This window comes from Corvus brachyrhynchos, unplaced genomic scaffold (assembly GCF_000691975.1).
Source record: "Corvus brachyrhynchos isolate BGI_N302 unplaced genomic scaffold, ASM69197v1 scaffold12, whole genome shotgun sequence".
Taxonomy (NCBI): domain Eukaryota; kingdom Metazoa; phylum Chordata; class Aves; order Passeriformes; family Corvidae; genus Corvus; species Corvus brachyrhynchos.
The window spans coordinates 817,855-828,320 of record NW_008237885.1 but is presented as its reverse complement, the minus strand read 5'-3'; the positions used below and the strand labels follow the sequence as shown (position 1 = coordinate 828,320).

At 39.1% G+C, this 10,466-nt stretch overlaps 1 protein-coding gene across 4 annotated transcripts in view; it reads left to right on the top strand.

Annotated features, from left to right (window-relative positions):
- The window catches only part of FARP1 (FERM, ARH/RhoGEF and pleckstrin domain protein 1), a 203,470-nt gene that overhangs the window by 30,993 nt on the left and 162,011 nt on the right, over positions 1-10,466 (top strand). For all 4 annotated transcript variants that reach the window (XM_017732620.1, XM_017732621.1, XM_017732618.1 and 1 more), the window contains exon 2: positions 6,838-7,033. In XM_017732620.1, the coding sequence (XP_017588109.1) occupies positions 6,863-7,033 (171 nt within the window). In that variant the 5' untranslated portion in view covers positions 6,838-6,862. The remainder of the gene's footprint in view (positions 1-6,837; positions 7,034-10,466) is intronic.

The window sequence follows — 10,466 nt, the reverse complement described above, 5'->3', positions numbered from 1 at the left end:
AAAGAGTGTCAGTAAAATGGAGTATGTAAGTATTTTGATACGTAGCTTGCAGCTTCTTCCTAAGCATAATTTTTGTGAATGGGTTGAAAAAGCTCTCAGAAAACAGGTTGGGAGTTTCACAGTGAGGAAGAAGTATCCTGCCCCTGGCCCAAGATAAAGCAGAAATTTTGTCGAAAAGGTGTGGTCTTGTCCAGTTGGGAAAGTAAAGTGTCAGGGAAGTATTTTTAATGGAAAACAGTGTTGAATTTCATGTATAAGTATGTTATAAACACATACATGGTAGTTAAATGGTGCGATCAGTGCAAAGCAAGTGGGCAATATCTAATTCAAACTTTAACTTGTCTAATAGCAAATGAAGCATTTGTGTGGAAATACCTCCCTCTGGTCTATTAAAGGATTCATGGCTCCATGAGATCCCTGTTTTGCTCAGACTGTGCCTTTGGATGTGAAGCAAAAACATAGTTGTTGGGTGAGAGTCACTAATTGAGCAATTGGAAATAATCATCCCCTTGGCTTAGCAGATGAAACACTAATTTTCCTTCCAGGAATAGCCAGAATTACCTGTTTGTACAGTGCCTTCAAGCTGGCTGATTTAAAACTTGAATTAAAAACTTTAAAATAGGCCGTGTTGGTTTGAATATGATGTTGGCATTCTTGATTCAGGTAAGTGATGTTGATCATGGTACAAGGGTGCCAGGTAGGGGTGGTAAAGAACAAAGTGAAGGCAAGTCTCCAGAGGCTGGGAAACAGTCACAATCAGTCCAAAGACTGACTTGTATGAAGAGGTTTCTGAAGAGTTCCTTTGAGAGGGTGAGTGTAAGAAGTTTTTCTTACTGAATTGCTCACTTACATATGTACAATGGCTTTGCTTGCTTGTGTGAGATGCAAGGAAGAAGAAATGTTTCTTCTTTCTTGCCTGCAATCATTTTCTAATGCAATGTTGTCCAGAAACATAACACATAGTGAATCAATATGTCTACTGACTTGTTCAATATCACTGATGGCCATCAAAAGTAACTGTAATGTTGTGGGTTGAAAAAAAGTATTTGTAGACCAGATTGGCTTAACTCACAGAGCAATCTGTATTTGTACTTAAGGGATGAGGTTTTTCACAGAGGCAATTGGAAAAGCATAGATTTACCTGCTGCTGCACTTGTTGATAGATCTACTGACAGGTGTGTGGCTGAGGAAAAAAGATAGCACACATCAGATTTGTGCAGGCTGGGACTGTTCTTTGCTGACATCTGGCAGAAGAATTGGAATCTGGGACAGCTGCTTGTGCCACAGAATTGCAGACAGGTTTAGGACCTGAATGCAATGAAGATAAATGAGCTCCAGTTGGAAGCTGAATGGCCCTAAAGTCGGAAACGAATGTGGGCACTCTGAATGCTGTACTGATAGGCTTGCAAGAGGTGGTTTTTACCCTGTACAGTCATAAATGCTCATTTTTCTGGACTTCAGGCTACATTATTGGCATACTGAATAGTTTGAGTCTTTAAAGCTTTGTGTTACTGCTCAGTTCCCTAAATTTGACATCGGTTTCAGGCTCTAGCTAGTTTGGTGTCAACAACTAAGTGTACTCTATTGCTTTACAAACCTGAGCACTTAGTCTGTCCATCTGCATAACCATCCCACAGAAACTGGGTCGAGGGATAAGACAGTGTTATTTAGAGGTTTTCAGAGTCTGACCAAGGTAGGCAACTTTGTGTGCTCTTTTCTTTTTCAGTACAGGTGATGAATTTTATTCTTTTAGGGACAGTCTTGCATAGTTGAGGGAATTTCTTACTGCTGCAAACTTTAGGAAGTCTTCAGAATGCTGAAGAATCCAATTCTGAGTCTTGCTTTTGCAAGTCTCTATCTAATTTTTTTTAGACGGCCATGGTGTTTTCTTGCTCAGGCAGGTTTTTCAAGGTTAATTTTCAGCCTTTAGAAAAAAGAAATCTGTGTTTAGAAATTCTGCCTGGTTAAGGACCTCACCCTCCATCCTCTTTTCCACTGACTGTACAGGAGACTAGACATGACCTATCTACTTGCTGATCTTCTTGACCATACCTTAACTTGAGCCCCTCTACTTCTGTCTTCATGAAACAGCCATGGCTTACAACGTTAACTTTTTTTTTTGTTTTGAGCGAGAAGACAGCTAATTATATAGAAAAACTGAATTTTTATTGGCTTCCTTTTCTGTCTGAGCATTGTGGATGTGAGCAGAAAGGGCAGACAAGAAACTGAACACAAATCCCTTCAGTTGCAAGGTTTCTTTAGAGTGAGTCAAACTTAGTCTGCTGGGTACAAGCAGAGAAACAAGACAGCCAGCACCTGTGTCTGTACTACTGCCCTTCAAGCTTGAGCTATTTTTCTATTAAGAACTTCTCTCATTTCTTTGCTTCCACAAAAATGCTGCGTTTTATCAAAGAAATTGTAAGTTGGACTTCACTGATCCTTTTAGGTCCCTTCCAAGACAGGATATTCTATGATTCTGTGATTTACATGAATAAGTTAAATTTTTTTAATCATCATATTGCTTTGCACAGTTCTGCCAGGGACTTGCAGAAATTAACCAAATAATGTTTCAAAGTATAAAAACCTGAACTCTATTGGCCCTCTGTCTGCTTCCCATCATTTCAGGCTGAATTTTAGTTTCAGTCTTCCTGGTCCTGTTGCCTTGTTAGGTTATTTTATTATTATTTTTTAATATGGGTTCAAGATACTTGATTTCATTGTTATGGTAATTCTGATGTAATAATGAAAAGGCAGCATCCTTGACAATTCATGCTGCTTGTATAGAATTTTCTCAAGGTGTACAAGTGTGCTGTGTGCTTTTAGTAAGGCTATACTCTCACCATCCCACTGTGCCTCAGGCTTCCCCACCTTTAAGAGGAGTGTACTGAGCATTGTGCTTCCTTCTGTTTCATGCTGTGGAAATGTGTCATAAAGGAAAGCAAAAGAAGTGGAAAGGGCCTGGGTATGTGGCGCCATTCTCCCCCATAACAAGAGTCTTCAGGCTTTGGGAGCCTCTTGCATCAAATTCTGAGCCCTGGTCTGACCCAAAGAGCAGAGTAGTTGAGAGATCAGAGTGGCATCTATTCCAACATTTCAATCAGTGGCTTATTGCTTCTATTTTCCTCAGTATTTAGTAATTTTTGTAGCCCTTCATTCCTGCCCCTGTCTTCCCTGCCCCAGCCCCAACAAGTTCTGTTTATACTTGCAGCTCCCTTTAGACTAAGCAAGTTTGATACTTTTTCCATCCTGCCAAAGAAAAATATGTGGAAATTTTAATTGGCCAGAACCTTTCCGATGCTATAAAATGTGCCTGCTTTGAACATGGAGAGCTGAGGTGGCTTTATGCTGAACCACATTGTGGCCTTTGTCCAGCTACTGCGTAAGGATATACAGACCTTAAATTTTTAGTCTAAGCATTTAGTATCTGTATAAAATGGTTATTAATGTGTTATTAGAACAAAACAACATCTCCTAATCTATTTAATGGCAGTTGTAGGGTTTTGTTGTGCCTTCCAGGTGCTGTAAATAGAGAAAGCTTGAGTCAGCCCAGTGGCCTGACAGCAGCTGGCTGGGCTTAGCTCACCCTGGCTTTAGGTTTTCCAGCCTGCCGAGAGCTGATTTAATTTGTTAACCCGGCCAAGAACAAAACATTGAATTGTTTTCTTTTGAGTTAGAGAGGTGCAGTGGCTCAGTCTGAGGAGGGTGAGAGTCAGTGCGTGGCAACAGGCAGGACTGCATGGGTGGGAGCTGGGAAGGAGCAGAAGGGGACAAGGCTCCCCTGTGGGCAGCTCTGCTGTCTCAGTAACTTCTGCCCTCACACAGGTTAGGATGCAGGTTCGTTCTCTGCAGAGGACTCTCTCCATCTCGCAGGTGCTACGGCACTACTGAGAAGGGCACTGACATCCAGTGAACCCACAGCAGAAACCATAGACTTGATTTTGGCCCTGGGTTTCAACAGCTGTCAGGAGTGGGCAGAAACCTTTAATTTTCAGAGTTCAGATGAGTCCTTTCCTGTTTGCCACTCTCTGCTCTGGTACTGGTTGTCTACCTCCACGTATGTTTTGCTTAGAGCTGCATATGTTAGAATCTGGTGGCTGCTGCTGTTTCTTCTTCATTAATACCTTCCCCAATATACTGTCGTCTTCTACTAGAGTGTCTTTGAATTTCTCTATCCTTTGTCCAGACCTGATCCATCTCTTCATCATGACAGACATTAGGCATCCTAATCCCCTCAGGTATGCTCAGTGTTTAGTTAGTGCTCTTCTGTTGCTTTCTGTGACCTTAGTTCACTGTCTCCTAGATCAAGGTGATATAGAGAAAGGTATGCAGCTTGACTGATGTGCTGTGTTATTTTAGAGAGGGTAATTTTTAAGGCCTCTTACATAAAGGTATAGTAAAAATATTATGCTAATGTTATGACAACAGCATAGTGAGGCTAGTGTCATGCAGAAAAAAACTTTAAATAACTTCCAGTGCAGCATGCTGATGTTTAGATGTATAGGTTAAAAAATTAAAGGTCTGCTTTTAATTTTCTAAGTAGCAGATGCTTGTGATCAGGGTGGCCAATAGTTCTTAGATCTTTGCTTCCAAAGGAAAATGTGCGTGTATATAGATATGTTAAACAAGAATTTCTCTATTACTAAGTGTTAAAAAGGATAAAAAATATCTCAGCTGTATATATGGAGTGGATTTTCTTGTACCTTCCCTCCATGATTTTTTTGGCTCCTAAATTTAGGTGGGTTTTATGTGTTTCATTAAGTTTATTGGGTGTCTGATTGTGTGTGTGGGCCACTAGATCATCTAGTCAGAAGAACATTTATAGAAGGGTTTCATGTCTGTAATATTCCTATGCATTGATTATTTAATGGTATTACTTGAACTGACTTGGATTGATTCCTATATTTATGATTTAATGGAAAGAACATAGCCAAAAACTTCTGTAGTAATGTAGCAGTTGTAGAGGTCCTTTCTGCCCACTTGGTGCTGTCTGGGGTATGTGGTGACTTCAGAAGAGCTCTTAAAACAGCTTTGGAATTAATATGAACATGGACCAGTATCTTTGTGCACTTCTAGACTGGGTGCCTGTGCTACCTTTTTAGATGATCCTTTGTACTCCACACACAGGGAAATCAGTTTTATTTGTAAAGGGGCCTGGAGTCTTTCCATGTAGAGCTTGGGGTCTTTTTTTCTGGAGTTCCTGCCTCCAACTGCAGCTTTCTTGTTGGCACTGCTTGTCTTACAAAAAGGTTAAATTTAATTAATTTTAAAGAATAAGATAAATATAATTAATTCTTCATAGATTTTTAGATTGCAATGATAATTGAGGAAAAATTTGCCTCTCTGGTAGTGGTTGACATGGACTTGGGTAGGTTTTGCTGGTATCTTTCCAGGTTTGATGGGCAGGTTAGTGCCAAATTGTTGCAAAATCTTGCCTGCATTTTTTTCTTCTCCTTCACTTGTGCCCATTGAATTGATACTTAGAAGTGTGGGATCCATAATTTTTAATTCCCTTCCTTCTCAGCTAACATTTCTTTTAATCCAAGTGCTGTTCTAAAATTTTTTATGCTTGGGTATTTGTTGTGTAAAAAATCTGTGGGAACAGATTAGTCAGGACATGGAAGAGTAATGTGTAGTAAATACTTTAACCTGCCAAAGACAGGGCTGTTTTTATTCTATCCTTGTGGTGGGAACTGGTGTCTTATTACCTGTCACTGTTCTTTACAGTATCCTGTAGAAATGGTGATGCATTCACTAATACATAGGCTGTCTTGTACTTCCTTTCTTTCCCATATAAGCTTCTCCAAAATTGTAACCTCAGAGTTAAAGCCAGGCAGTGATTGGCAGTACTCTTCTTCTGCCTCTGTTCATCTGGAAAGTTACATTTCCATGTGTGCCCATCTGTGTGCTACATGTTTTGGTCATTGATCACTGTATAAAAGTCATGCAGAATGAAAATGCATTTACCAAGAAAGATAAATGGACAGTAAAAGTGGATTTCATGGGAAACCCAGCTAGAGTGTCAAAAACCAGGGTAGGAAAAGTGAAATAAAATCCTACTGTGATGTGTAGCATTCAACAAGTAAAACTCATGGTGGTTGTATTAAAAAAGAAGGTTCAAAGTTGTGCCAAATAATGAAGAATTTCCCAATCAGTGTTGTCTTTTTTTTCTGGCCTTCCCAGTAGCGTGTCCTCGCAGTCCTTGGCTCATGAGGGGGATCAGGCCAGGTCCCAGGTCTAGAGCAGCTCTGCTCCCCAAAGTAAACAAAATATTTGTTTGTCCAGTTGGTGTAATCTTGTACCCCTTGGCTTTCCTGCTTCACAGACCCTTACCAAGGTGGCAGCTGCAAAGGGCCAGAGAAGGCTGGAAGGAAAAAGTGCTTATGTAGCCAAGAGGGAATGATGGTCAGCAAGTGCTGAGTTGTCCCACCTGCTCTTCTCGCCTTCCTACCTTCTCTGGGAATCCTGTCTGGGACTGATAACAGCCTGATTCATAAATAAATTTACATAATTAATTGAAATCTCTGTTCTGTTGTGCTCTATTTCCAATGTGGTCTTGTTTGCTTTTGCAGGAGAAAAGGAATAATTTGCCCTTGTGCAGTACTGTAGCCTGTCAGCCTTACCTTCAGGAGGCAATTAGCCTGTGTATTTTGAAAAGTATAAAGTTTGCTTGATTTTCTTATCTTCGTCTGAGACATGTAAGAAAAAATTGTGATGGCTCTTACTTTTTGTTAATGGTCATATGGTTTACTAGCTGTGAGCATATATACCATAATGCTTATGTCCAAAACATCATCTTTATGACTGATACGGTCTTCTTTGCCCTTATTCTTTCATCAGATATAAGAAACGCATTTCCCTAAACATGGGTGAAACAGAGCAGAGACCAACTGCAGGATCCCGCTTAGGAGCTCAGGAAAATGCTGGGATCAGTACTTTGGAGCATGGACAGAAACCACCTATGACACCTCCAGGAAAACTTGTCTCTATCAAAATTCAGATGCTGGATGACACACAAGAAACTTTTGACATTCCGGTAAGGATGGAGGTTGGGGTGGCTAAAGATTATTCAGGCATTTCTGGAAATGCATGTTCTCAAGCCAGTTATCTTTTTTATTGCAGCTGTGATTTTTTGGCTAATGAATTCATGTTGCAGAGAAAATGGCTGTTGTGTAGAGATGATGGTGCAATAGAATAGGATTAAACAGGGAAGTGAACTGTAGATTGCAGTTATTAATTCCATTTCTGTTTGAACAGCTTCAGGAGAGGGTACAGTCCTTGGTGAGTTTTTTCTTCAAATACTACATCAGTGGTTTCCCCTTCTTTCTGAACAGTTGATGTACTTTCTTGCTGCTGTTTTGCTCTTTATCCAGTAGACTGTAGATCTATATAGATTTTTTTTGTCTTTCCTCTGGCAAGTCCTTAGGATAGTAACTGAAAATCATCAGTTTTCAGTAATTCGTATCACTCTTACATGCAGCGAGTGCTCTTCACACAGGTTAAGTGCAAGGAAAGAAGAAAAGCAGTCTCTAGATCTAAAGTTTCTCTGTACCCCATTGAAATTAATCTAGGTTTGTTCTTGCCAAGGAGACAGAGTTACTACTGCTTTTGTGTGTGTTTGTGATCAGTAGAATCAGTAAGAATTAGTTTTGATACCAAGACCGATCCGGTTTCACACGATCTATCTGTTAGTAGCCACTGATGATTTTAACATGCCATGCTGACACAATTAACACGTAAGGTGTTTGAGCACTGCTGCTGTTATGGAGGTGTACTGGAGTGTATATTTTTCAAAGTCTTCAGGGTTCAGTGAATAGGAAAGCAGAAACCGGAGTTCAAATTTCATTCTTTGTTACTTGCATTTTCTGTAGCTATGGTAATTCCCATGCCTTCATTGGTTCAGCTTTCCCTTCTGTAAAATGGAGGATCACCAGTGAGATACAGAGGTCTTAGACATATAGCACCCTGGAAAAATGTTATCCCTGCATTAAACAGGAAGGAATTCTGATGAGGAAAATTATCATAAAAAGTGATACCTGTTTATGAGGTTTTGTCTGTTTTCTGTGTGTACACACACACACTTTTTGATCTGCTCTCTGCTGCTGTTTGTGATCCAACTACAACTGTTTATTCAGTGTCAGACTTTATTTTAGTGGAAGGTAAATTCTCTGGACGGGCAGGTTACGTGTGAACTGAACTGCCATCAAGCGAAATGCCCATGTATATAGCAACTTGTTATGCTTTTGTGCTTTTCAGAATGCCTGCCAAATATCCATAGCAAACAGTCTTTAGGTAAAAGCTGTCTTTAGACAATTGTTGCTGTTAAAAAGTGTAGTTATAGTTTAAATTATCAAACACTAATAAAATTTTGGTGCTCTTTTATGTGGTATAAATACCCCTATTATTCAAGAGACAAGTTTCGGGGTTTTTTTAACCCATCTGTAGATGCTATTTCACTGTATTTTGAAAATTGAAGATTATGTGCAGACACTTAGCAGAAACCTTTTTGAGATTATGTCCCTTTCATTAAACTGTTTAGAAGAAAATATAAGGAACATGTGGATGCAGTGCACCCTATAGTTCCAGCTTTGCTTCTGGGAGTTTGAGAAAACAATATTTTTTGGTCTTTAATATTAGAAGATATCAACATTTCATTTAACTTCCGCAACACCTGGAAGACCTGGGGATTTAAACAACTCTCTGTTGAGATCACTTCAATATGATTGTTTTCAGACACTTTTATTTCATAACTATCACTACTCAAGGAAAGCCTAGTTGGTTTGAAAGTCAAGTCTTGTGGTGAAGTATGCAGGACGCTTAGATACGAAATCTTTTACAGCAGATTCCTAAAGCCTTTTGTCTTTAACCTATGCACAGGCAAATGGAGGAATACACAATGTTTTCAGTCTGGTCTAAAAGGTATTAATTGTTTTAGTCCCATCTCACAAAACTGAGTAAGTTTTAATACATTTTCTAAATTGAGATGTTTATTCATGTTGGAAACCCCATGTTCCTATTTATAAGCTTAATGTTTTTAGCCAGATTGGTGCAGTATACACAGAAAAGGGAAGTGATACCATTTCAACAAAATATTTTAGGAGCAGCAAGTGTGGCCGTGGGCAGAAGATGTTAAACATACATGCCTAAGCACATCTGTGGGCTTGCTTTTCAGTGGAGAATTAAAGACTTTTTGCGTGGTTGAAGATCTGAACTACACTTTACAAAACTTGAGCTGCTATGATTATGAAAATAACTTTGGAAATATGATACGAGTATAAATTGAGAAGGATTTGTGTTTCCTGTAATTTCAGGAATTTTGCTACACAAACCTTTCTGTGTTAGCAAATGAGCCAAACTTTGGGTGGTTTTATTGATGCTTGTAGTGTGTCTTGTAGGATGGTATGAAGTTTAATGATGCCAGTTTATTATTTGCTCATGAAGTCTGCGTAAAAACAGAAACAGATAGTGGTGCTACTTCTTCTGAGTTTGGGGGAACTAGTGAAGTTGTTGGGACTGTCCATCTGTCTAGTCTTACCTCTGTGCTACTCTTGTAATACCTTCAGCACCACCGCCCCATTAGCTATAAGACCTTATCTGTGTGGTATTTTTATTGGGTTTGTTCCTGTTTTGTTTGAATGTTGTCATGGTTTTGGGTTTTTGTTGTGTGCTCATTTATTTTTTCTTGTTTATTGAATTTTGGTTTGGTTTGTTTTTAAATTATATTCCAGGAGACACAATTCAATATCCTTGCTCTTAAGCAATCCCTTTTCTTACATTGTATACAGATGACTTGTTACGGTTAGTGCCAAATCCATCAGATGTCTGTGTCTGTTCTGTATATAACAAAACAGGAGGAAAATATGACCTATTTCCATTACCCCCCGGTGCTGCTGCTCTTTGGGCTGTTTAAAAGTAAAGTAACTCCAGTGTCATTTGAGTTTGTAAAGGAAAATTAATTCTTTTGGTGTTAGTGCTTTGATGCCCTATAATCATACCACGTTTGGCTCATTGTATTAGTTCTCACTAGAAAAAAACCCCAAATGAACAAAAAAGAGAGAAGAGAGATTCACATGCCTATATATGTGCCCATACATTGCATTTTTTTAACAGGAAAAACCCTACAAAGTATGTGGAGAGTGTATGTATGGGAGACTTAAAAAACAGAAGCCACAATGAAGACCTTTTCATCAGTTGTTGCAAATGCAGTATTGTAAAAGGAAGGGATACGTAAGAAAAATCTTTTATTCTGCATGCTGTTAATAAACAGTATTTCATTGCAGAACCTTCCAGCATTCCTATATTCCAAAAAGCTAGTGAAAACTTGAATAGATAATTGTGGAGCTTTTACACACGTCCACTTAGCTGGTTGGGTACACATGCTTGGAGGAGGGGGAAAGGTAGGCACTGCTGTTTTAAAAAAAAAAAAATATTAAATGACTTTGACTTTTTTTTTTTTGCCTGAACATAAT